At 41.8% G+C, this 27,723-nt stretch overlaps 1 protein-coding gene across 2 annotated transcripts; it reads left to right on the top strand.

The window, feature by feature from the left end:
* rock1 (Rho-associated, coiled-coil containing protein kinase 1) lies at window positions 1-27,640 on the top strand. 2 transcript variants are annotated; one of them, XM_053438719.1, is made up of 33 exons: window positions 1-876; window positions 10,006-10,087; window positions 12,120-12,220; window positions 12,398-12,535; window positions 12,677-12,852; window positions 14,041-14,125; window positions 14,292-14,436; window positions 14,739-14,877; window positions 15,051-15,142; window positions 15,975-16,134; window positions 16,276-16,345; window positions 16,453-16,541; window positions 16,751-16,799; window positions 17,013-17,148; window positions 17,444-17,535; window positions 17,627-17,873; window positions 18,483-18,589; window positions 18,715-18,865; window positions 19,443-19,603; window positions 19,729-19,913; window positions 20,524-20,593; window positions 20,690-20,793; window positions 20,936-21,101; window positions 21,218-21,311; window positions 21,567-21,655; window positions 21,735-21,926; window positions 22,014-22,179; window positions 23,736-23,806; window positions 23,908-23,996; window positions 24,138-24,216; window positions 24,367-24,628; window positions 25,120-25,327; window positions 25,577-27,640. In XM_053438719.1, exons 1-33 carry the CDS (start codon window positions 772-774, stop codon window positions 25,626-25,628), a joined length of 4,152 nt encoding a protein of 1,383 aa, XP_053294694.1. In that variant the 5' UTR covers window positions 1-771; the 3' UTR covers window positions 25,629-27,640. The 2 variants fall into 2 exon arrangements, with proteins under 2 accessions (XP_053294694.1, XP_053294695.1); XM_053438720.1 differs by having other exon boundaries at window positions 26,071-27,640.
* The last annotated feature ends 83 nt before the right edge of the window (window positions 27,641-27,723 follow it).

Genomic DNA, 27,723 nt, shown 5'->3' on the forward strand with positions numbered 1-27,723 from the left:
TGAACAGGAAGGCGGACATGTTGGTCGGGCTGTGGGAGAAAATCGGGCACCGTCTGCTGTTTTTTTTTTCTCTTCTCCGAAAAAAATCTGAACCTGACCTGTGAGTCTTCGATCTGAGGGACCGAGCAGCTCGGAGGGGAACCAGCCGACCGCCGGTGACAGTGCCCGGGAAGCAGCGGGGGGACCGCCGTCTAAACGCCGTTACGAGCCCTCGGTTAGACTGATTGAAATTTGGAAGAAGCAGAAGTTTTTTCCCCCGCAGCACTTCTACTTTTGAGCTGTCAGATTCGACCGTGTGCAGCGGCCTGGCTCCGGGATGGGAACCGGCCCGGACTGACACAGACGCCGCTCCTGGGGAGGGACGACTAACTTTTTAACTGGCTTTTGTTTGGATGCACCAACATTTTAAGCTCTTATCCCCGGTGGCATCCTGCGGAGGCTGACTAATCTGTCGCCGCGTTTATCGTTTTGCTTCTGAAATTGTTTTGTCACTCATACCGGAGTGGGGGGGGGAGAGGTGGAGGAAAAACCCTCTTTCGACGCCCAACATGTGGCTTTTGTATATTCAGCGCAACCTCAAGCGTTTCATCGTGTGTGCGAGCTCCGGGAGAACAATGTATTTTCTGTGAAGCGGCGGAGCGAAGTTCACGCGAAGAAAGGAACATTTGGCTAGCTAGCTACCGCTGGCTGCTAAAGCTAGCTAGCCAGCCCTCTGCCTCGCCACCGGGCTGTGTTTGTTCGTAAGCCCCCCAGAAAACCCCGGGACTCAGTATGACAGCGAAAAAGTCTGCCGGGGACAGTATGGAGGCTCGATTCGAAAAAATCGATGCCATGTTGAAGGACCCCAAGTCGGAAATAAACACGGATTGTCTTCTGGTAAGTTTGTAGCTTGCTAGCCGGCTAGGTAGCTAGCGAGTCAGCCATTCGGGGTCAGTCTACTCCTTGGTGCAGAGATTCTTTCCGAGACCAACAAGTCGTTGTCACTGAAGAAGTGTGTAGACTCCCAACAGGCCATTTTGGCTCACATGCTTAACTCCAGCTACATGTATGTGTATATAATGTCAGGTTATAAGAACAGAACACGAGCATCACTTTGAAAACCCCATTTTTCACACAATCAGATCCACTCACAGCCATAAACAATGAAACTGTAATTGCCAGCAATGGGATTGTTATTAAACAACACTGGGCTGTCAGTCCTTGATAACCTGGCTGCACTTTAGGAGATTAACACATGTAGAAGCAGTGGTAACTGAATATGACGGACAGATGGCAACCGTGCATCCCTTCCTCACACTGACACACACACACAAACACACACTTTGGTTCAGTCCAGGTAACACAAATCGTGCCATGAAGTCTGATCAACTTCTGATCGGCTTCCCCTGCCACCCCCACACACTGATGATGGCTTGTGTCGTTACTGATGTGGCCTGCAGATATAAGGAAGTGGGTGGTTTGGTGTGTTATTATGTCTACATTTTCTTATTGAAGCCTCATTTAAAACGAAGGGCTGCCATGCCAGCCTGTTGTAGCCTGTGTCCCCCCCCCCCCCACTCCCCAGCTGCATCAGTACACCTGTTGGCTGGAGTCTGCTTCCTGTCTACAGGCGGAAGAACTCACAAGTGACTCTCCTGTCTGAGGGAGGAGGGCTGCTCCTCCTGCCACGTGCTAAAACCCTACAGCAACACCTCCATGGGTTTTATTTTACGCAGCGGCAATCCCAGGAACTGACTCACTATGGAGTGGATGCCGAGGAGAATGTTGTTGTGTCAAGTGTTTGTTGATATCATGAGCTTCTCAGCTTGGGCGACACTGCCACTGAGTGTTTTCTCAAGGATCGGGCACTAAGTGACTCATCAGAGCGGTGGCTGGCTGATGTATGGGGTGATTAAGCCAAAAGTCATAAGCGTCAATGGATGAATAGGAAATTATCTTTGGCCTTTATTTTTTACGTTTGCAGGTATGACTAAGTTTTCACCTAAAGGTCAATGCTCAGACAAGCAAGGGATGTGATCTGTGTGTACCGTAGTTTCACTGTAATTGCTGGGTGTTGTGCACATAAGGTCCTACTCCCTTGATTATTAATTCCTCTTATGCTAACTGTATGGTATGGGACATGGTAGCAGGCAAAGGGATATTGGGCTGGCAGTCTGTTTTGGGAAGGGGGCTTGTCCTAAAACCCCACCCACCCACCCACCTAATTTGGAGTGTTTGTGTTTAGCTTGCTGGAGATAGCTGTCTTTTGAAAAGCAAAAAACTTGCTTAGTCTCCATGACCTCCCATCCTGTTGCACAAAAAGGTCCAATTAAACTCACCTAAAAGTGCACACGTTCTGCATTTTTAATGGCAAAAAGCTGTGGGGACTGTTCCTGTTGGCAGCCACACACACAAGGGTGTTGTTCCTGTCCCCCCCCACCCCCCTCTCTGCAATCTCCCCCTGATCAATGAATGGAGGCCTTTTGCTGAGGCTCTCTCTGCCACCATGCAACCCCACCCACAGCTTAATAAAATTCCATGCTAATCAAATAACCTCTTGTCTTTGACTGGCCTGGAGTTCCATGTGTGTCCCAAAACCATTCTGCACGTCTGGAGAGAGTTGAGAGCAGGCAGGCATCTCTGAGGTAGCTGGGTGTGGGCTCTGCTCTCTACCCATAAACCAAAATTATGTGGACTAAAGACTCATGTTTCTGAAGGCTATGAATCAGGACATTTAACTCATAAAGCAGCCAGCATGCTTGGCTATGAGTAATAGGTTCCATCAGAATGCACAATACAACCCTTTTACTGGCCATGTTTCTGTACCTGGGTCCAGAGCTGCCAATGCTTTGTGTCTTAAGTAAAGCACTTTTGGGTTTATGCTTTTTCCCACAGATCCCCGGCCTGTGTTGTGTGACGGCGACACATGGCCTGCACCTTACCAATCAGCTCTGGGCTGGCCTAACGAGCACTGTATTCCAGCCCTGTCGCCCTTATCTGCACCCACAGAATCAATCCTGCTAGTGGAGAAGAGAGCCTTATCTGGATGGGCTGCCCCTTCTCCAATCATTGTGCTCTAGACAGGCTTCTAAGAGCCAATCTGAACAGACAGAATTCCTGACATTGTGATGTGAATGCTCACTGACATAAGGGAACTGAGCGTTGCCCATGTATGTCTTACTGTTGGCAGCCGTCAGTAACCTCCATCAAATAATTCTACCCATAGATGTGTCTGGAGTGAACATGGTGGAAATGGTGCGCCCGCGAAAACACAGAACAGAATTTCCCGGTTGCGTTTGCACTTGATCCTAATGTGGCACAGTCTGTTTATCATTTGGTAAATTAGCATGTTTGAGTTGATATGTTTGAACTTGTTTTGCAAGAGCTTTGTCTCTATTTGAGAAATATTAAGGCTTCCTGGCATAGTCTTTGTTTTTACTTTGACACTTTGGGTACATTAGTCTCTGTGTTTTGATCCCTCTTTCATCTGCTATTTGGACTGCGAATCTGTAATAAGGGTAATTACAGGAAACTGCAAGGCCAGTAAACTACATTTGTAGACTGTGATTGACTGTGTGAATGCTGCTTTTACATGTTAGGGTGTGTAGTCTTCTTATTATTGCTGAAATTGCAAAAAGGCAAAATTATTTATTACAGTTTTGAAGTTATGAGTGGAAACAACTGTGCTATTAATGCATGTTTTGTAGGTCAACACATGCCAGGCATTACCACTCAGATCAGATTTCATCACACAGTATCTGTGGTGATTGATTGAAGTTCATTGCAGCACATTACAGTGTTTGTGTTTGTAACCAAATAATGGTGCAAGTGGGATAACATGCTGTTGCTGTTGCATTTTACAGTTACGGTCATAAGAAGAAAATTTAGCTCAGTTCTCAAGAGTTTCAATATTCAAAGGAAACATCATATAACAAAACAAGAGTCTATACATGTGACTAACAGGCAGAAGGGCAGTCTTCAGTCACTACAGCCTTGAGATTGATCAATTCCTATTTGCCTTTCATATTCATATTTGGTGTACAATCAATACTCTGCCTCAGTTGAGTCCCTGCCCTTGTCTCAGTGACCTTTGCCTTTATTGGACAAGCCTTACCTGCAAGGTGCTGTCTGCAAGTATACAGCTATAGTGTGTCCCTCTGCTGGAGCGAGTTATCTCAGTCAGTCAGGAGCGTTGACTCATCATATTTTGACATCGTGCATGCAGTAGTTTTGATGTGTAAAACTGCAAAGATTTAGTAAAGTCATATCGCATAATCTCATGTAGATATATTTGGTCATTAAGTTACCATGAGATGTGAAAGTAGTATTCTTTGAAGGACCATACTCGTGGGTTTCTATGTTAAAACTTGTATAGTTGTGTACTGCATACAATTTATCTACTTTAGTCGTATGATCTTTTAATAAAGCATGCCATAAGATTTTAGGTGGATTTACTTTCCAGGGGGTTATGTCACTGCAGTCCAGTCATCTCCTCCTCTATTTGTTCTTAATGAAAATGATCATGACCTAAATGCTACGTTAAGGTTTAGCATATGTACTTATTCACTCCGCTTGTGCACAGAGACAAATTTATGATAACTGAGATAGATAACCTTTGTAATAATGCCAGGTGACACTGACTTGAAAGCTCAGTGGAATATTGGATGCACCCAACATCCCTTTCTCACAGCTACATCCTGCAAGAGTAAAAAGTAACTCTGACAAGTGCATATTCATTGTGGTGGATCATCTTCCTCGAAATGGGTTACAATCTATGTATAATCTGTAGTTAAGTGTCTTAAATATGGAGCTCCCCAAGCTTGGTTCATTGAATGACGAATAGCATCTTGAGGGGAAATGCATGTGTTTGTAGTAGCTGTCGTAGTCGGCATGTAGTTATTCCCCATTGTCCAAAAAGGTTGGGGCTGCCAGTCGTTAAACGGCTCTCCTCAGCTATTCAGCTTTGAGAACTACAATTGGCCGAGCCATTTGTAGCTCTGCGTTCCCTCAACTGACTGATTATGTGCCGGAATGCATACTAAACATGATCCAGTCTTATAATAGCTGAATGATTTTTTTTCTTTGATTCACCAATTGACCTTTCCAGTCTCCTGCCCTTTTTTCGTCTCATTTCTTAAGAGCTACAATGCCCGTTAGATTTGTCCCAATTGCAGTCGACTCTGCGACCCCTTTCCAGGGAAGATGGTAGAAGTGAGCTGGAGTCGAAGTTTTAATAAGATGCTCATTTGCTGGGGTGAGGTCATAAATCGTGGGCAGCGCAGGCAGGACAGCAAGAGTTTTTTTTTCTAAACTTGAGAAGCCTGAGCTCAGTCAGTGGAAACACGTGAGTGCTCGCCGCTGTTGAAATAACTCAATTATATTCTGACATGAAAGCGTTTGTGACAGTGGCTCTCACTCACTGGGACTCAATGGAATGCCCCTTGTTTTGCCATCCCTGGGTTCGCTGTCACTGCCGCTTATCCAGTGGAGTTGTTAGTTATGAAGTCCTTCTAGGTAAGTGGGATTTCCTGTCAGTAGATATTATGTCGCACAGCAGGAGTGGGCAAAAGGAGTCTGGACCGATTGCTTAGTTACAGATACACAACTGAAACTATCACTGGTGGCTTCCAGAATGTACCACATAAATACATTCCAGAGCACATGGATATGTATTAGCCCCTAGATGTCTACTTGTACCTAAAGTCGTCCATGAAAGTTAGTAGCGAGGAAGCAATGTGGTATTTCATGCTTTGAATGGCTTCATTGGTTTGTATGATCACATTTGCAGCCTGCCATGGACCTGCCTCTATTTGCATGGTGAACTGAATGGCTGTCTGCGCATTTGCTCACATGTGGAAAGCATATTGTCTTGAAGAGGTGGCAGAAGAGGAAGTGAGAAGTGGGGCTCGACTCAGGCCAGTCCACATGTCTTGTGCTGGCATGCAGAAAGGGATGATGTGGCTGAGACTCCCATGGAAATTTTAACTCAGACCTTTTAATGTCTGGAAAAAGAGCTTGTGTGTTGTGTGGATTTCTCTCCCCCTAAAGTTTAAAGAAATAATTGCCATATGTAATGTCAACCACTGGCTTTGTGTGTGTTGTGTAACTATACATTAAAAAAAAAATATTTACCACATTTCATTAACAGGGCAATGAGATGGTTTTTCATGTTATTATTTAGTAATCCCTGGGATGTGTCGCCCTCTGCTTGAAGCAGCATCAGCAGAAATAGGATAACATGGAGCCCTGCGAGCTCTGGTTTGTTTTCACAGCTATTTTTTCCCCAAGACTGCCACATAATGAAACATAGCCTGTGGACTGCTACCGCCCAGTGCTTGTTGCAATGAGTGAATCATATGCACGGTTTTACTCCATCTCTCGTAAGTTGTGAGACTATTGTGTGCGTTCCTTGGTTGTGCTGACTCTTTAAATTTGATAGACTGTCATATGCGCTCGCCTCATTGACTCGAGGCAAATTTAGATTGGAAGAGGTTATCTCATTGCCCAAAGATTAGAGCCACATGCATTCAGATTAAGATCATTGGTGGTTATCTTCACTATTATTGCATTTTTCCATTTTCTTCTGCACATTTTAATCATTGATGCATTATTTTCTATTGCTTGTGTGGAAAACAGACTCAAACAAACCCCTGAGCCATTGGAAATTTCAGAGCTCCAGTAGAAATACGCATTAAGGAACAGTTTCACCTCTGGAAATATATCTCAATTACTTGCTGAGGTAGAACTTTGCCAGTGTCAGTTACTTACATATTTGTTAGCGTAGCCTGGGGCTGAGAGTGGTTTGATAGCTAAACCCAAACAGCTGCAATGATCATAAATCAGTCACCAGAGGTAATGTATGTCTTTTATTGAAGCTGATGATCCTGCTTCTGTGTGTGCATATAGTGATTTAAACAAAGCAGATGTACAAACAAATACAGGAGACTCTTGATAATGCAGAAACATATGTGTGAGGCATTCAGGTACACTTTACAGTTGTCTGAACTTAGTGAGCTATAATTTGACATATCGTTTTTTTTCTAAAGGGAGAGGTTTTGCAATATTTATAATTTACCATATCACACACATTGTATACAGTATCTCAATCAGAGGATAGTATCTGTATTTTCCACTCCTACCACCTCTGTATCGTTGAAAACAAATGCCCCTGTTATTTTCACGTGACCCCTGTTTCTAAAAAAGGATAGACGCTAGACACCACAACAGAGATGCACTGTTACTACTTTAAATTACTGATGTAGACATCTATCGCTTCTTTCTGTCAACTTCTTCTGTCAGCTATGTTCTATTTTATGCAACACAGTTTTTTTTTTTAAACACCTGGCTGTTTTGTAATGCTTGTGTTTCAGCATGCGTTCCTTCCGAGCTTCTTTGTTTTTTCCTTCATTTGTTCTACATTTGGACTAGCCAACCCCACATGCACCCGCTCTCCACTCCCCTCTCCTTTCCCTCAGTGTTAAGCACGGGTACTGATTGAAAATAAGTCTCACTATGTGTGACTCTGTACTTGGGATAGTTTTTTTTTACTCTCCCTTCCTTCACTTTTTGTTGAGAACTTGTTTGGCCACATACCTAAAATAGCTCTCTGACGTGTACAGTCCTGTTAAGGAATGTTGCTGTGGCTGTCCAGAGTTCTCTGCGGCAGGAAGTTATGCAAACGTGCATTGCTGAGCACAGAGCCTTGTGATTAGGGTCCTGAAGGACTCGGTTCTTGAGCGGGTTTTTTTCCAGTGCAGGCTGGCTGGATACTGTGTGGCCAACAAGGTCCCTTTTCTCTCCCTGCACATGGTCTGTCTTGTGTAAATGCTCCCTCCTGAAAGTCAATTTAAAGTTGTTTTTCTTTTTTTCTTTTAAGCTGAGCAGATGATGGCTCTCAGCTCAGCAATCCTCATTAATTTTCCACATTCTGTCTGCTTGAATGTCTTACCAGCTATTCTTCACCTCCAATTTTTACTTCTTTCCCTCCCACTTGCCTTTCCCCCCTTAGTTCCACCCATCCCGGAGGGCGTCTGCTTCTTTCATGTCTCGTAGAGGGGGGGTATGGCCCTGACCTCTGCTGAGCAGAAGCAGCAGAGTTACTTAAGAGGATTCCTCGGCTCGTCTGAGCTGCTGATTCACCATGTGTCATCATTGTTTTGCTCAGAGATGCCCAAAGAAACACAAGATTATTTCATAGAGCATTCACAGTACAGGACTGACAGGATTCCTATAATAGTGCGGCAACACATGATGTTTGATGTCAACAAATGAAATAACCTTTTTCTTGTGTAATTTATGGGTAACTTGAGTCATTTGTTTGGTAACTCAGCCATAGTATGAGCTTTGGAGAAACTTGTAGGCTAGTTGACTTGGGACAGAGTCTGAAATGCAAATTTTCAACACCTAGCTCACTCCCACTTGAATCCATAACAGCATTTTAAGTTCAAGTGTTTGTGTGCCTGTCTTGTTTCAGCCATTCTGGATTATGGAAGATTAGATTAAATCCTTACCCTCCTGCCTAGCCTGAGGCAAGATAGCCTCTACTGTGTGTGTTTGTTTACAACTCTTGAAATGCCAGTAATGTTACTGTCATATGGGTATTTATTTATGCATTGGCCCCTTTTCAGTTTCATTCAACAACACCATCATCCTTAACCCTGTTCTTACAGTTTACAGAGGAGGCACTGGTCCAGTCATGAAAGGGATTCAAATGAGGTTCAGACATTGTCAAGACGGGAGTAGCTCCTGTAACTGCAGTGGGTGTTGCAGCTGTGTATTGTAAAATCACACAGTTTAGCTCACTGTATGGTTATTCTAAGGCACCACCCCGATGCCTCAGTCATCAAAAGCTACTTAGTTTCACCAGCTGCTTTTATTAGAAACTTTGAGACCAGGGTGGGGAAGGCAGCTTCTCGTCATCCAGCCAGAATGACTGGTGGGTGTTTATAATCTTCCAGGGACAAAAAAAAACAAAAAACTGGAGCACTAATGTAAAGCACCCCTCCTTTTCACAGTGTCCATGCTTTCCTACTGGATTCTTGGGTTTGTAGTAGTATTGCTGATAGAATGCAGCTGTCATTATCTGACTCAGGCCCTGAAATATCTATCTTTCTCAGCATACATGTGCTTTATGAGCCGACTATTGCTGCTTTCAGACATACTACGGATATTTGCCTGAATGTATCTTAAGGGGCTATATATGAGAACACAAATGTCCTTCTCTGCAGTATAACCTTTCAGCCCCCCTTGTAGAATGTCCGAGTAAACCCATGTGAGAATATACAGCAGGAACATTTCTGGAGAAGTGGGTGTGTTGATGACGTTTCTAACTCGTGACAAATGCAAAACTGCTAGAACGAAAAGAACACAAATATTTCAGGATTAAAAGAGGAGCCATACACATAAAGGACACGCGTGAAGGTGTCAACTCGATGACGATGAGATTGGAGATCTTTGGTGATAAGGGCAGGTGGCAATGTGTAGTAAACACAAACTCTCCACAACGGAATTCGTATGTTATGTATTGACTTTGGAGAAGGTTCTGACCCAAATCTTTGGACAAATTCATGTCTTAAAATGTCTCCTCAGAGTTCAGATATATATTTCTATTTTTGTTATAGTAGATGCTTAAGTTTTCTTGTAGAAACATTGAAGAGTGCTTCAGATATCCCTTCAGCTTATTTAAGCTTTTTCAAATAAATCGTATTTCTGTCCATGTCAGAAGTCATGCTAGACCTAATTTGAAGCTCCTTTCAATAAATAACCAGGTTTTGACAAATCCTTCAGTAGATCTGTTATTAATCACTTAAAAACCTGGCATGCTTACATTAGGACTCATATTGGTGTATTTGTAATAAGCTAAAACCCTTCTAGTCTTTAGTAATGTAATCCAGGTTGGAATCCCACAGCTCCATTTGTTTGAAAGTCTACACTCAGAGCGGTTCTACAGGGCACTGTTCATTTTACATGTAGTGTGGGATGAAGCTGGAGCAGCTTTGTTTATTAACCTTTCTCCTCTCCCCTCAGGACGGCTTGGATGCACTGGTGTACGACCTTGACTTTCCTGCCCTGAGGAAAAACAAGAGCATTGACAACTTCTTGAATAGATGTAAGTAGCTCACATCATGCTTTCTCCTTACGTCCTGATCTCGCCCTGTCTTTCACTTTATAACCATTTGTGTTTGCAGACCCCTGTTACATGTGGGTGTAAGGCTAGGCTCAGAGAAGAAGGCCGTTTTGGGTCACTGCCTCTATGTAGGCTTGGACACAATAGGTGTCTGCTGCTTAGTGTCCCCAACAAAGGGGCTTTCATAAATGGCTGGTGACCCACATGGTGCCTATCGCTATGGCTTCTCTTTTTCAGTCTCCACAGACTGGGGAACCCCCATAACTATGTTTTAGACTAAACAAAACGTATGATTCGACGACAGAGTGAGGGTGAATCTATCTTTCCATTAGATCTTTTATATTTGAAACATTCTCTGCATGTCTGAGGTGGCGGCAAAGAGCTAGTGTTATATCTCAATGATGTATGTATTTGATTTCCCAAATTCCACATAGAAAATTTGAATAAACTAAACTGCCATTACGACATCAATATTAATCTTTTTAGGGGTTAAAGTTGATACTGATATTGGGGAGTAAAAATGATTTAAAAATAAGTGATTTAGACTTGATATTTTATATAAAACTTGAGAATTAAGAACATTAACCTAAATCTTTTAAAATAAGAATATCTGTAAATCTCATAAAATTGATACACATCTTTTCTGCATTGTCATATCATCAAACAGAGATGCTCATATGTCTGTATTGGCCAATTTTCATTGGCCAACCGATTGATCAGTTGGGCTCCAGTGTGCATAACGTTAAATTCACATTCAACTTATGAACATGCCTTTTGTATACATGTAAAACGTGTATTTATTTACAATACAATCCAGATTGTAATATGATAACATTTTATTTTGATTTATTTTGACCTTGTTATAAGCATTTTATTAGTTTCTGGATAAAACTAAACACCAGAGAGCTGTATTTGAAATATAATCTCGAGCTCCTAAACCCTTAGGCAAAAACTGCCATTAGGCATCTCCTCAATTTTCTGGCGACTGAACTTTTGTGTGTAGCACCCACGTGTGATAAATGCATTGATGGATATGGACTAATGCACTGACTTGTCCTGTGAGACACTGGACCTCAGTTGCATGCACAGCCTGAGGGGCTCTTCCGTCTCAATTCTTTACTCCATACATGCTTTGCACCCTGAATGTATCAGCTGATTACTCTACTGTATAGCTGCTGAGACCTGCTAGAAATAATCCTCCTCCACCCCCCACACACACACTAATACATGTACATACAGTATGCTATCTGCAAAAAGCAACATGAAATCCTATTTGTACCATTTGTAAACATGGGTTGTGTGTCTTTTCAATCCTCTGGCAAGATTTCAGTAGGGATCATGATCCCGGGAACCTCTGCACACAGTGGAAATGACTCACTCTCCAATGTTCTTATCCTAATAGCACATGGCTCGCTTCTTATTTTTAGATCAATTGAACTTGGATGCCCCCGCACAACTCCCCCTTTCCATGTTTTCCTGTGCCAGTTGTGACCCATGTGAATCGGAAAATTATCCCTCTCATCCAGCTATGACCAAATTTGGGTGAACACTGAATACTGTCTCCCCTCAGGGAACCAACATTGTTAAATCAGGGAGAGGCCAACTCTCAGCAAGAAACAAACTTTGCTTGAGCGACGTTTCTCAGCTGTGCGGAGGCTCTGTCAGCTTTTTCTGTTCTGTTTGCCAGCCTACTGGAAGTTCTTATGAAAGTCAGCCTCTGCCACATGTTAGCATGACACCATATAATGAGAACAGGGTGGCAGTGAGTGGGAGAGCGATATTGCATTTAACAGATAACCCCTACACACTGTTAAAATATAAATAAGAACAATCTGCAAGTTCCCTCAGGCATATTATGCTTTAACAACTTGATGTCATTGATTATTGTGAACTATAACTGTGGCCGTGATGCTTCAGTGCACAAGACGTCTCTTAGAGGTCCCAGCGTTGTTCCCTACATAAATTCAATTTTCTTTAACATCTGCCTTTGCTTTTTTTTCCTGCCCTTTGTCAGATAAGGAAACTATAAGTAAAATCCGTGATCTACGCATGAAAGCTGTAGACTATGAGGTGGTTAAAGTTATTGGGAGAGGTGCGTTTGGAGAGGTGCAATTGGTAAGTAAGCCATACTTTTGAATTTGGTTGTTTGTCAAATAACACTGCATCTATGAACTTCTAATGTACTCAACATATTTTAATTTCTTAAAAATAATATATTTCCTATTCTGTGCTCACCGTTATTTTGTGAGAACATCTTGAGTAACTCTGACTTGATTTGTGTTCTTTTCTCAGGTAAGACACAAAGCCACATGCAAAGTATACGCCATGAAGCTGCTCAGCAAGTTTGAGATGATCAAGAGATCAGATTCTGCTTTCTTCTGGGAGGAGAGGGACATCATGGCGTTCGCCAGCAGCGGATGGGTGGTGCAGGTATGATTTGTTTCACCTTGTTTAATGTGATGCCGCACACACACACACATTAATCCAGTTCCATGTGAGTTTACAATGAAATGCTGGTTTGAGGTATGAATTGTTTCTCTCTAATAATTTCTCCTTTTTTTTATTCCACAGCTCTTTTTTGCTTTCCAAGATGATCGCTACCTCTACATGGTAATGGAGTACATGCCCGGTGGCGATTTGGTTAACTTGATGAGCAACTATGATGTCCCCGAGAAGTGGGCCCGCTTTTACACAGCTGAGGTGGTGCTGGCTCTCGATGGAATCCACTCGATGGGCTTTATTCACAGGTAATAATTCAACTTCTCCTTATCTGAAAGTGTGTCCTGCAGGATGTTTGTTTTTATACCTGGGTGGTGCACACTTGTACACCAGGAGTTGAGCTGAATATCAAAGAATTTGAGAAAGAGTTTGCTAGTCTACCTTCTGCCTATTTGTTGGTGAGTCCTTTAAATTGGCTGCAATCAAACATATTGATGTGATAAATTTCTACTGGAGCAGATGTTCTTTACCTCTGTGAGGCAGTTCTTCAGTTTTTATTGCCTGTTTGGAAGAGCTCCTGAAACCTTGTCCAAAGCAAATGTCTGGGATCATTTATCTGTTTTGGTCCTTGAACAACTGTGAGATATGCAGTAGGATGTGGGTTTGGTGTTAACCTATTTAAAACAGGAAGTATACCAGGGACAAAGACTTTAGCATTAATGCTAGCTGGTTGTGTACTGACTATTGTTCTCTATATTACATCTTTTGTATGATCCATTACTACTTTTCAAAACGGAGACTCCATCGTCTTGAGCCATTTTTCTCAAAATTTGATGTGAACTAAAACAAAAAGGAAACACTTCTCCATTTGAATCTTAAACCAGTCGTAGGCTTTAAAATGAGTTGTAGTTCCTGTAAATGTTGTTTTCTTTCAATAATGATTTTTAAGATTTAAATGGTCTATAAGTGTTGTTTCTGTTCAATTTAGTTCCATGATGCTGCCTCTAGATATTTAATATCTCTGAACTGCTAGGGGAATAAATCTCTCCGCACTGGATGACGCCACTTTATTTCAATATACAACAGGGATACAATATTTTATTTTCCTTTTATTAAATGGATACTAATATTATTCTTCACACTGAGTTCTTTGCACAGCTGCAGCGGTGGAAAACTCACACCGTGACAGATGTATTAAATAGTTCTCTGCTGTTTTGCCATTAGCTTGCCGAAAGTTGTTGCGAAAAGAAATTTCACAAAGACATAAATTCCCCTCGCTCAATTCCCAGCTCCCTTCATACCTCATTACATTTGACCTATCGCTGCAGTGCAGCACCTTCAGAGTCATGATTTGGAGAGCTGCGTTCGCTTAATGGTTCCCTCAAGTCGTTCTTCACTGCACTCATACAAACCTGCATAGTACCTCAGTTTTCTTGTGATATACTCGAGTTTGATGTATTAATATTCATTCATCACTTTATTTTTTGCCTCTGCAGGGACGTGAAGCCTGATAACATGTTGCTCGACAAAGCGGGCCACTTGAAACTGGCGGATTTTGGGACCTGCATGAAAATGAACAAGGTATCACAATCAGCTCCCTCCAATTACATTGACGAAATATATTTAAAGTCCATGAATTCAAGTCATTATGATTAGGTTGCTTATCATTCATATTTTTTCCTCTTTTTGAATGATTACATTGAGAGACTTGTTTAAAGATCGTTTTGAATGTCTCTTCTGTCTTCAGGATGGTATGGTACGATGTGACACAGCAGTGGGAACTCCAGACTACATTTCACCCGAGGTACTGAAATCCCAAGGGGGAGATGGATACTACGGAAGAGAGTGTGACTGGTGGTCGGTGGGAGTGTTCCTGTACGAAATGCTAGTTGGTAAGTATTTCTTGATAAATTTCAACGATTGAGGTTATTATTAGAGCTCCAATTATTTATCGTTTGATATGAGCCTTTCTCAGTCATATCAGTATCGCTGTTGATGTGTGATGATATGCAGCAATATGAAAAGCTCTATTTTATAGAATGAACAATTTGCTGAAAAGTTTAATACGTCATAAAAAAAAACAGTCTAATTTGAAGTATAATACATTTGGTTGTATTTGTTTTGTGTGCTTTATTGAATTTCCTGTAGAAACATCAGTAACCCCTGGCTCTTGTTTGTCTCATGCTGTGCACAGGCGACACGCCATTCTATGCAGACTCACTGGTCGGGACCTACAGCAAAATTATGAACCACAAGAACGCCCTGACCTTCCCTGATGTCAGCGACATCTCCAACGATGCCAAGAATCTCATCTGCGCTTTCCTGACTGACAGGTCAGAGAACTACAAGACCAGAACTGGATCATGAAGAGGGTCCTTATCTGTAAACCCTCTCTGGTCAAGTGTTTGCTGGTGTAGAGAGTTTCTGTGGAAAGAATCTTGAAAGGAAAATTCATACTACGATAGAAGCTGCTCCTTTTTTCAATTTGTCCTCTTAACCCCTTTAGGGAAGTCCGGCTTGGCCGTAACGGTGTAGATGAGATCAAGAGGCATCCCTTCTTCAAGAATGACCAATGGACGTGGGAGAACATCAGAGAGAGTAAGAACCTCTTCACTGCTGAGATGACAGATTCATTTCACACCTTCCATTTCAGTCGGCAGTCTGCTCTTTGTTATTGCAACTGTGTGGCCAGCGACCGTGTTTTCCATTTGACCTACTGCAGACAGTTGCAGGAAATTCTTGTAGACAAGCCATTCATTCAGCATCCTATCCAAGACTAAACGTGATTCCTGGCAGCGAAGCATTTTTGGGGCCAACAAAAGGGGAAGTAGCTCAATGCAAATGTTAACGCGCTGGGATGGACACTGGAGCAGAGCGAGAGAGATTAGAAATGCAGGGCTAAATCCAGTAGCAGGAGTAGGTCCTTTAGTGGCTTTATATTTAATACTCTACTAGGCTGAAGTCAGCACTTTGGTGTTCGCCCTCCTCCTGTTGTTCCACTGGCTGATCAGATCTGTGAGCTGGCTGCCTTGCTTTGTTTTAAAGAGAGTTTCAAAAGAAATCAGTGATCCAGAATAACTCACTGGATTCTGTCTTTCATTTCTCCCAGGTATGAACCTTCAATTATAGCACAGATAATAAAAAAATGAAGATGTGTGTTGGTGTGAGAGAAAAATAAGAAAAGCAACGCATTTAATGACCTAATATGATCATATAAGTTTAAATCTATGATTTTTAAAAGGTTGAGACTGATACATTTTGATAGTTAATTTATCTGAATGATATTAAAGTCTCATTCTACTGCTGTTCTTACTCATTTGAGCCCTTTGAATTATGGACTGCGTCTTCACCACATATCAACATGATGAAATGCGATTGCCCTTTTTTCCTGCATCATCATGAATCTACCATTTCTTTGTGCCACGTGCAGCGGCTGCTCCAGTGGTGCCTGAACTGAGCAGTGACGTTGACACCAGTAACTTTGACGACATTGAGGAGGATAAAGGAGAGGAGGAGACCTTTCCAATACCAAAGGCCTTTGTGGGCAACCAGCTCCCCTTTGTAGGCTTCACCTACTACAGCAATCAGCAGTAAGTCTGCCACACTGCACTGTGTGTTCATGATTACGATACTTATACTTTTTAAATTATTGTAGAAATAGTGTCAGTTTTAGGTTTTTACTTTGACACAGAGTTTTAGATTGATACCAACTAAAAGTGTTATTTTTTCAGCCTTTTGCGCGGCACCGCCACAAAGACCGGTGATAAACGTAGCAGCTCCACAAAGGAAGAGAAGGCCCATGTGAGTAAAAGACCACAATTTTTTTTTTTTTTTTAAATCTCAAGATGCAGAAAATCTGCCAATTTTCCATCTCATCTCATGCATTCAAATGACATGTTTCTGTTTAGCTGGAAAACCTGCAGAAACGGATCTACCATCTGGAGGAGCAGCTCCACAGTGAGATGCAGCTGAAGGATGAATTGGAGCAGAAGTGCAGGTATGAAACGCGTCATTTATTCATACACAAAAAACACAGCTGATTATTTAAATAAACAGCATATTCTTAGACCCAGAGACAAGTTAAAACCAGACTTCTGCACGCAGCTATGTACATTATTTCATTTCCATGTAACCTCTACAGTCTGTGGTGTGTGTGAGAGACATTACATGTATTTAAATGTTTGTCTCTAACTCTGCTTTTCCTAGGACGTCGAACACCAAGATCGACAAGATCATTAAAGAACTGGATGAAGAGGTTAATTTGACACCATTTCTCTTTTTTATGGATGGATTATAAGTTCATGATGTTGGCTGCTTTACAGTTGTATACATATTAAGAAATACACAGATGCTCCAGTTTTTACGTTTTAGTAATGAAATTAAGTTGAATACGTTATGAATCAGAGGCCGGATTGAGAAGTGGTTTGTTCCTGTCATATGAAAACTTCTTTGTGGTTCTTCACCACAGGCAAACCAGAGGAAGAGTTCAGAGGCCAGCATTTCTCTGCTGGAGAAGGACAAGATCATGCTGCAGCACAGATTCACAGAGTACCAAAGAAAAGCTGACCAGGATGCAGAGAAGAGACGCAATTTGGAGAATGAGGGTAAAGATAATGATTAAGGTGTAATTGCAGAGTGGAGCGGTGGTTCAGTCCATGCTTGAACATAGTTTTTTCTACATGGTCATCCACCATTTGATGTGGCCAAGAAATTTGCCCCACATGAGTTACTGGGTATCCTGAAGTGATTAGATTTCCCATTGACTTGCTACAGAAGGTGGCACTAAGTTGAATAACAGAATATACGCTGCTAGAAAAGAAGACATGATAATCTGTGCACATGATATCAGAAATTTGTGGCTTTCCCTGTCTTATTCATTTCCTTTGTGTTTTTAAATAGTGTCAACTTTGAAGGAGCAGCTTGAAGATATGAGGAAGATCAGCCAGAACTCGCAGGCCTCGAATGACAAGATCGCCCAGTTGCAGAGTCAGGTACAGTACACACACACACAGACACAAGCGTATCCTGGAGTAGGGGAGCACAGAACTTTGTTTCCTCTGACTCTTTATATTTGATTGGCAGCTGGAGGAGGCCAACGACCTGCTGCGTGCAGAGTCGGACACGGCGGCAAGGCTGAGGAAAAGCCACACCGAGATGGCAAAGTCGATGAGCCAGCTGGAGAGTTTGAACCGTGATCTGCAGGAGAGGAGCCGTTCAGCAGACGGAGAGAAGGTGCAGCTGGAGAAGGAGCTCCTGCTTCTTCAGAGCACGCTGGACTCTGAGAGGAGGAACTACAGCCAGGGGTCTGAGGAGATAATGGAGCTACAAGGTGACATATTGACACACAAAGTATGGCACTGACATATGTGATCCCAACATGTAAAAAACATTGGCTAAAAAACTAACAGTTGTAGGGTTTATATTGTAAAAATTTGATTTAATGTTGATCACAACAGATTGAAAAGTTACTTTAAAATGCTGCGTGGGAGAGTGTAAAACCCAGACTCAAGGAAAAAAGAGATGTTTCAACCTTCGGGAAAAATTTACATGTTTTAAACCATTTCAGGCTTGTTCCAAATCACTCTTATAACCTCACCCTCATTCAGACATTTGAGAAAGCTGCACAAATTCCGTGTATTGAAAATAAACCTGATTTCAATCTCCAACGCTTGTCAGACAAGCACTGACAACACCCACTGCAGCCAAACCCATCTCGGATTTATCTGTCGGCCATTTAGCTTCTAAAGGGAAACAAGAATTTGATAGTCCAATAATAGAGAAGAGATCTAAGGATACTGGAGTAATTTTCTTTTATCAAACAGTATGTGAATGAAGTATGAGACCCCTTTGAAATATCTGAATAGCTGGTTAAGAAAAATAGATTTTCATTTAATGAAGACTATGATTCTGATTGTTTGTCTTTATCTTTCATTCACAGCGAGGATGGCAGGAGTGCAAGAGGATAACAGAAACTTGAAGCTCAGCGTCTCTAAAGTGGAGGCAGAACGTAAACAGGCCCAGGAGAGAAGCAATAACCTGGAGAAGGTATACTTTACTACACCACTACACTCAAAGTATTAGTATTTATGCATTGTATATACATGCTCCTACCCTGTAGACGTGGTGTGCTGCGTTTGCTTCATGTTGTTTGCCTGGTTCTCGCCCTGCAGGAGAAGAACAACCTGGAGATTGACCTGAACTATAAACTCAAGACCTTGCAGCAGCGTCTGGAGCAGGAACAGACTGAGCACCGGGTGACGCGAGCTCAGCTCACTGACAAATATGAGTCTATCGAAGAAGCCAAATCAGCTGCCATGAATGGTATGCCAGTCCTCTGTCAGAGCATGCCCTACTCGCTGTCTTTCCAAAATCCTTTTTGCTTTTCTCTCTACCATCCTCTTTTATCTTCTCTCTCGTTTATGTTTTACTTTCCACATTTTAGTTTATTCGACTTCTTCCTCACACCATCAGCCTCTTCCTGCCTTGTTTTTATTTCCTGCACTTGCAGCAGATTTCCCTCCAAGGGTGGTAAAGATGCGAGGAATTCAAGTAGTCAGTCAGCATGTCAGGACACTGCCTCATTGCATATTAACGCTGGACTCTTTTTGACAATATAATGATAATCTGTCCATGTTGACATTGTGTTTGAAATAATCCCGGAGTCCAGCCTCTCCTTGGCTCACCTTTGTCTGTGTACAGATTTCATTAGTAACAGTGTTCTTGCCCTTTCTCGTTCTTTCGTGTCAGATCTGCTACATATTAGAAAAATGCATGTTTAGGTGTGAATTCAGGTTTACCTAGTGTAGAGAGCGTTGAAATCTTCATACGAGGTGTTAAGTTTGCATGATATTCTTTCAGCAGGAAAGAGTTGACTCTTTGTTTTTCATTGCTTCTCTAGCTGTCCAGGTGAAGATGTCTGAGGAGAATGGATCGAGAATGAGAGCTGAGAGCCGGGTAGTGGAGGTGGAGAAGCAGTGCTCAATGCTTGAGTTTGACCTTAAGCAGTCTGTGCAGAAGATGGAGCAGCTGATGAAGCAAAAGGAAAGGCTGGAAGATGATGTGAGTACTCCTTCTCACCCTAACAGTCCTTTTCTAATATTCAGTTAAATCAAATAAAGATGTGTGATTTGTGCAGCTTTGGTTTGCATGTGATATCTTACCTCTGTTTTGTTGTGTTTCTCCAGGTGAAGAGTCTGCGGATGCAGGTAGAGCAGGAGTCGAGCAAACGTGTCCAAGCTCAGAACGAGTGGAAGAGCCGCACGCAGGAGGTGGATCGCCTGAGGTGTTCAGAGAAGCAGCTCAAACAGGAGAGCAACAGTGCCCTAGAGAGTAAACGCTCGCTGGAGTTCCAGCTGGCCCAGCTGACCAAGTGAGTGATTTTATTTTGTATTAAATAGATACAACAAACTCTAGTTAGATTAAATTATTTCGTATGGTCCCATTAAATACTGCATATTTATTGGCCATCCACTACTTACATCACTCAAGACATTGTCTCATGTGCATACAATAGACTAAACCCTTATGTTATGTATTCTTGGAAAATAGGAACATTTGAAGCAGTTAGCTTCTTATTTTTACTCTCAAACAAACTAACAGTATCTGCAGCCAGGAATTATTACGCTTTGTTTATCGTTGCACTGCCCAGTAATGCTCTTTGGAAGTCAAGGTGTAAATTGCCCTACAATTGCTTGTTATTTTCAAATAAGTGCTATTATTCCAGCTTAGGGGGGGACTATGCCAAAGCTGGTCTGCGACTGCGTTTACACCGCAGGATTAAGGTTTTTGAGTCCACTCCGTTGCTAATCCCCTGGCGAGCACAGCAGCCAGTGCTGCTTGTTGTGCTGCTTGTTGCATCACTACAGAGGCTGACTTACAAGCCACCTCTGTGGTCAGATTTCTGAGTGTGTCAAATTAGCCAGAAACATGGATTTAATGAAGAAAAGAAAATTATGCACCTCGTATTTTTGTTGATACAGACAATACAGAGGCAACGAGGGACAGATGAGGGAACTTCAGGACCAGCTGGAGGCCGAACAGTATTTTTCTGTGAGTACAAAACCCCACATCTGCCCTTTTCAGTGATGAAACCTACACTTATTCAGTGTGAAATCCATGTTCTTATTTATCTCTGGCCTCTTTCAGACACTTTACAAAACTCAGGTCAAGGAACTTAAGGAGGAGATTGAAGAAAGGAACCGGCAGGTACAAGACGCTCACAAGAAGGTGCAGGACTTGTGTGGTGAAAGGTAAGAAACTGAATTCTCAAGAATACATTCCAGTATCCCAATATTGATTATTGACCAGTTAATGTGTTAATGTCGTGTTTTGTTCATGTATAATATCTCCTGTTTTATTTAACAATATAAATCTCTCTTATCTCGGACAAAGGGACTCCCTGTCTGCCCAGCTGGATCTGACAGTGACCAAGGCCGAGTCAGAGCAGCTTGCCCGCGCTCTTCAGGAGGAGCAGTACTTTGAGCTCAGTCAGGAGAACAAGAAGGCGTTGACCAGACATAAACAGGAGATTTCGGAAAAGGAGGGAACCATAACACGGGTGAGCAAAAACTAAAGTAGTTTATCGGCCCCCTCCACCATGAAAACAATATTCTGTTCTTTGAGGTCAGATGAATTTTTTTTAATTTTTGGTTCTACTTTCATGTTTCTGCGCAGCTTGAGGAATCCAATAAAACTCTGACCAAAGATGTGGAGCACCTCAGCAAAGAGAAGACTGATTTGAGTGAGAAGCTTAGTACTCAGGAAGAAGGTACTTTCCCTTTGATACACAGAACACACACAGAAAATGTTTAATTCTACAATTAAAATTTCTATTTTTTACCTAGTGGTTAAATGCCATGGTCTGAATTTTCATGATGTTTGCGTCTTGAATTAGAGGGAATTGTTCAGAGATTTTCCCTGACAAGTACTGGAATTTGATGTTAAAGAAGCAGCGGGAGCCACGGGATTACCTTTTGCCTCTCCCCGCCATATTGTACTTGGCTGACTCCCTTTTCCTTCACAGAGTATGAAGCCCAGAAGGAGGAGATTACAATTACAATCAGGGCCAACTATGAGAAGGTGCTCAACACAGAGCGCACACTGAAGACTCAGGTAAAGATGAACCGTCTCACTCAGACACTGCTAACGCAAGTGGAGAATGGTGACTGATATATCTACTTGAATCCATCAGGCGGTAAACAAGCTGGCAGAGATCCTGAATCGCAAGGATATGAAGCTGGACCAGAAGAAAAAGGGCAGTACTGCCGACCTGCGGAAGAAGGAGAAAGAAGCCCGCAAACTTCAGGCGGAGCTTATCCAGGAGAAGGACAAGTTCAACCACATGGCCATCAAGTATCAGAAGGAGTTGAGCGAGATGCAGGGGGTAAGTTAACATCTCAGGTTGCTGATGGCTCCTGTTGGTGTTTTTTACCTTGTTTCCAACCAAAATATCTTCATCTCGCACCAACAGCAACTTGTAGAGGAATCTACGTATCGCAACGAGCTCCAGATGCAGTTGGACAGCAAGGAGAGCGACATCGAGCAGCTTAGGGAGAAACTGAACGACCTGCAACTGCGCATGGAAAACTCGAGTGTCACCAGTTTGCAGACCGATGAGACGGACAGCAACATCGCAGGTAAGGTCACAGCTGAGGCGAACTGCTTCTGGTATTAACACCAAAGACACAGGATTCCCCTTAATGTAGAAATAATTCATATTGATTTTTGATTACTATATAGTCAACAAATTGTTATTTTCATCTTCCTCCGCTTGTGTTTTTAAAATATCATACTTCATATGCCAGTTATATAGTCTGGTAAAGTTTTACTTTGTTAGAGCTTGATGTATTGAGTCTTGGTCAATGCAGGTTGTTCTATATGCAGACAGGATAAAAAGCAAATAAATCTTTAAGATGCTTCCTTTCGGTAAATTATCGCATGTTTAAAGCTGAGGTGATCATGGATTTGTTCAAGCCCAGCCGGTCTACTTACTGCCATATGCAGAAAAAACCATGTTTGGTAATTCCATCTTCATAATCAAACTGAAAATGAACGTACCTTTTTCTAGGTCTATTTTCATGTTTTGCTGCTGTCTGTCGTTAAACAATTCTCTCTTTATTCCCCTCATGTCCAGTTGGTTCTCCTTGCTCTTCTTATCTTTGTAACTTCTATTCCTTTCCCTCTGTGAGTAACTGAGTGGACGAGCTCCGTTTGCCTGGCCTGTGCTGCAGCTGTCGTGTGTTCGTCTTTTTTTTGTTGCCCCTGACTTTCCTTAGTTCTCTCTTTTTGCCAGAGGGGACAGAAGCATCTCTGATGGGGGGGGAAATCATGAAACACTTTTGAAAGAAGTCTTACAGAGTGCCTCATAAATGATATTTAGAAGCTGCCGAAGCATTCTGATCAACCAAATTTATCCACTAACATTGACAGGATGTGAAATGACAAATGCTGACGGTGAAGTAACCACAGTAGATGAGCGGTTGCTGACTCCACCCTGTGTGAAGTTTAAAGCACGTCACTCTCAGCGCCTTTCAAAACGTGCCTTGAAACTGAAAGTTTTTTTTTTTTTAATTCACGGCACTGTGTGCTTCAAACACTTCACACTCTTATTGTTTTTATATATCTGTTGGCATGTTCACCCAGAAGTGCTGCTCGTTTTGGAGACCTCCCTCACAGCGTCACATTTAGCAGACCAGCCCCTGTTAGTTCACTGCTCCTGTTTAGCTTGTGTTGTTCCAGCTGAATGCATTTGGAAATTATAATTTAACACCAAATAACCTTTTTGTTTCTATTGAAGGAGTGAGTGATCAAGCTTATCTGAAGATAATTAGCACAAATTCCTGCTGCAAAACTATTATAACACTTTTAACATGATTATGAACGATTAAGATTTTCCATGCTCTGTTAACATGCTGCAAGAAGTTGGATCTATGTCTAATATTCTCTAATATTTTCCTCCAGCATGGGGAGTGTGTAGTAGCAGCATCTAAATTCATCTCTTGTCACTTACTCCACTGCAGTTACCTTAACGCTGGCAGAACTCCATCAGGGACTCGCCTGGTGTTATGCAACAATTACTTTTTAATATTTTTTCCCTCCCCAGTTGAGTTTGGATTGAATCACTGCATGGCCAGTGTTTTTTAAGCACATCGCATTGATTTCTAACTTATTCTACATCTGGGCTGCTTTTCAGAATCCAGACTGGAGGGTTGGCTGTCCATTCCTAATCGTGCTAATATCAAAAGATACGGATGGAAGAAACAGGTACATTGTGTTGACTTGACAGTTCATGTGTTATGTTATGTTATGTTGCTATCGCCTTGGGCAATGTCGACCTTTATTTGAATGTGATTTAACCTTTGCAGTATGTGGTGGTGAGCAGTAAGAAGATTCTGTTCTACAATGACGAGCAGGATAAGGAGCAGTCCAACCCTTCAATGGTACTAGATATAGAGTAAGTAATCTTTGTTTCCTCTCCTTGTCACATGCGTGCTTCAACAAAACAGAGGTAATGTTACACGGCTTGGGCTTACAGGTCAGAAGTTGTGACAGATTTACTGATGTGTAATTGCTAATTCTGTGTGTTCTTGTGCAGTAAACTATTTCATGTGAGACCAGTAACTCAAGGAGACGTGTACCGGGCTGAGACAGAAGAGATTCCAAGGATATTCCAGGTACGAGGCTCCTTCCTGTCCTGGAGTCGTCTCTCTATCGTGTCTCTTCCGCTGCTACATCTGATGTCCGATTTTCATTCCGCTCAGCCTCAGAAAGGCAGATTGAAAGTCAGGGTTTCTGACGAGCTGTCCATTTTCTCTTGTTTGCAGATTCTGTATGCCAACGAGGGGGAGTGCAGGAAGGATGCGGAAATGGAGACGGTCCCTCAGGGCGACAAGACCAACTGTTTCCCACACAAAGGTCACGAGTTCATCCCCACGCTATATCACTTCCCTACAAACTGTGAGGCCTGCTCCAAGCCTCTGTGGAACGTCTTCAAGCCGCCTCCGGCCCTGGAGTGTCGCCGCTGCCACGTCAAGTGCCACAAGGACCATCTCGACAAAAAGGAGGACGTTATTGCTCCTTGCAAAGGTAAACAGCCGGCACTCAGGTTCTCGTTGGTCTTAAGTTGTGATAAACACAGTTTTACTCTTAATAGCTTTTATATATTAAACATATATCGATCTTATAGTTATAGCTAAAGAGTTGTCATTGGATATTAATGTTTAAGATTTCTTGCCGCTTTCAACATTGCTTCAATAATAGTTTTATATTGTAAGATGTATGAATTATGCATTTGTCTTCCACCTGTTGGGCATAAAATTAAGGCAGTTAGTTTGAGAGATGTTTTTGAAATTAAATTTAACTTAAAAATTAATCCAACAAATTGTCAATAAGCTGTTATATAAATCAATATATCCTGATAGAAAATTTATAATTTGAGCCTTTTTTATTGCACAAATGGAAAAAATATTTATACTGGTTCTTTATATGTCTTAAACTAAAGATTGGACCAAAAAAACCACTGAAATGTGTCAGTTTTGTTTGTTAGAACTTTGATGTCATATTTTTGTCCCCTACAGTAAACTACGATGTGACCTCTGCCCGGGACATGCTTCTGCTCGCCCTGACACAAGACGAGCAGAAGAAATGGATTGGTCACCTGGGAAAGAAGATTCCCAAGACCCCGCCATCAACTTTTTCAAGAGCTTCTCCTCGTTCCATGTCCACTCGCTCTGGACCAAACCAGTCCTTCCGCAGGAACCCTAAAAGCAATACAGGAAAGCTGAGGTAACTTGACAATTTCTGTGCTTTTGAACTGTCTCTAATTTTTTTTTTCCTCTGGTTACATATAAATATGTTTTTTCAGTCTCTGTGTTCAAATAGCTATAGCTAACTGCATGACCTTCATACAGTCACTGATATGTTGGCCGTAAAGTGAGGGTGTGCTGAGGTCAGAAATCTGATTTGATCCCGTCTGGAGGGCTGAGATGTGGTCGAGTCAGTCACATGACCTGCTGTTTGTCTCCTGTGTTGTAGCAGAGCGCAGTCCAGCCTCCAAGCAGCAGACACAACATCCAGCACTTGTTGACAGGAGCTTCTTCAGAAAGTGTTGATCTTTTTTTTCTTTTTTTTTACGACTTTTGTCTCCAGCATTAAACTTGTCTATTTATTAATTGTGTTACCGGGTGCTTCTAACACGAGACACTTCCTGATTGGTTGGTTGGTTGGTTGACTCCTGGGTCCTTTCCAGGTGACACTGTGGATTCTTGTTTTTCTAATTGGCACTAATGTGTTGTTGGGTTCAGTAACTAACTTTATAGACTTACTGTACAATTCTGGCTAGAATGATCCACATTAAGGATTTTTTTTTTTTAAAATACCTGTCGAACGTGAAGCAAAGGTGTTAAGGGTGTAGCTGTGTCTGTAAACAAGCTTTCCTGCGGCGTGTGGACTCAGATTGGGTTACTAACCGACTTTGAGATGTTTCCTTCTTCCTTTCACTGGACACCTGTCTCTATTCTTTCTTTCAGCTAACCATCTGAACCGTTCCTCATCCTCAAAAACGGAGAAACCTGTATTACGTAGAAAATTCATTAAAAGGAAAAAAAGTATATCAATAAAAAAAATTAAAAAAACACAGCGCTGGAGAATTGCAACACATGTCAGACACAAGGCATCAAGGACATAAAGAGGCCTTTCTTCAAGAGAAAACCCATCATCCAACTCAGCAAACTTGCAGCTCTCCATTTCTACCAGAAGATGGCACACTTGTCTGGAACTAAACGTGGACTGTGCAGCAACTTATAGACGGACTCATGTCATTGGAGCCATTCTGTGTTTCATATCATATGACAGTTCTGATGGAAACAGGAAGGTAAACTGGGGGTTTTGCTGGGACTCCTGTGGTTGTGTGTTTGGTTTAAGGTACTGTCATACAGGGATTTCAGATCTGCAGTGAGAGGTTTGTGTCTCAGGGGTGGAAAATAAATATCTTATTTTGTGTAATTTTGTTTCCCCACCTGACGGATACTCGAGCTGCATGCAAGCATACATCCGTTTTTACAGCTTCAAGAAAAAAGAAAAGAAAAGAAAAATGACCGATGCCTTCATCTAACGTCTCTGGCCCTTTTGCCTTTATTCTTATCATTCTGCGAGTCACTTATCAGGTTTGGGAGGGAGTATTGGGACACAAGTATTAGATGTTTTGAGTATTGAGTGAGGAGCATGCAAGATCATCATTTAAATCTATGCATTATTTTTATTATAATTATTTTTATTGCTCCAAGCCATAAGGAATATTCCATTGTAATGGCATATAGGAGTCCTGAAACTTAATTGATTTTTTTTTTTGTTTATTTGGTACATTGTCATATTTTTTTTCCATTTTTGTTTTGTTTTTGTAATGTATTGCCTTACATTGATTCATAGATAAATGGTTCAAAAGGAAAACATTAAGTTAACAAATGTAAAACTGCACTGTTTGAATTGTAAATTATTTGTAGAAGACTAAACAGGTGTAGCATTTGGCCCACCTAGTGCCTTAACGTTTGGATATTGATTTTACTGCCATATCTGTTTGTTTGTTCATTTTCTTTCTCCAAAAACAAGACAAATCTTAACTCTTCCACCATCTGTTTTTTTAAGAAAATCGCCACACATTTGTGGTTTTATCAGAATTCACTTTCTCTGGTTTAAGTATATGATATATATATATATATTAGATTACCTCTTTATGGACACACTGCAATAGAGCTAGTGTGTCAAAACGAAGTCCCCAAGACTGGGTTCATATCATATGACAAATTTTGGGATGGTGTACTCAAAGCGATTCTACCTGTGTCAATGATCGTCCTTGTTACAATTACAAGTTGTGTCTCAAACACGGTAATGTCCCGTTAATGCAGACCCCCACAGTGTATATAATAAGAGAGACATGAGGATTATGGAATACCTCCGCGATCTTTTCATCTGTAACGTTTTGTTCAGTTAAAACAAAAAAAGCACTGGAACTATGATCTACTCTTGTCTTGGATAATTTGCATGGTTAATTGCATTGGAGTCCGCACTGATGGATATGTCAATAAACATATCTTTATCATTCATTGTTTACTAGTTTTCACTGCAGCTACCCAATAATGGCTTGTTTTTTACTATGAGGCTAATACATTTTAATAGTAGATCAC

The sequence above is a fragment of the Pleuronectes platessa genome, chromosome 13 (assembly GCF_947347685.1).
Source record: "Pleuronectes platessa chromosome 13, fPlePla1.1, whole genome shotgun sequence".
Taxonomy (NCBI): domain Eukaryota; kingdom Metazoa; phylum Chordata; class Actinopteri; order Pleuronectiformes; family Pleuronectidae; genus Pleuronectes; species Pleuronectes platessa.

What these genes read in the sequence shown, in the direction of transcription:
- rock1 (XM_053438719.1), top strand. Translation starts at nt 772, where the DNA reads ATGACAGCGAAAAAGTCTGCCGGGGACAGTATGGAGGCTCGATTCGAA. An exon ending in TGACAACTTCTTGAATAGAT is followed by an intron (nt 10,088 to 12,119) that starts GTAAGTAGCTCA and finishes GCCCTTTGTCAG; the next exon opens with ATAAGGAAACTATAAGTAAA. An exon ending in TTAAAGAACTGGATGAAGAG is followed by an intron (nt 16,800 to 17,012) that starts GTTAATTTGACA and finishes TCTTCACCACAG; the next exon opens with GCAAACCAGAGGAAGAGTTC.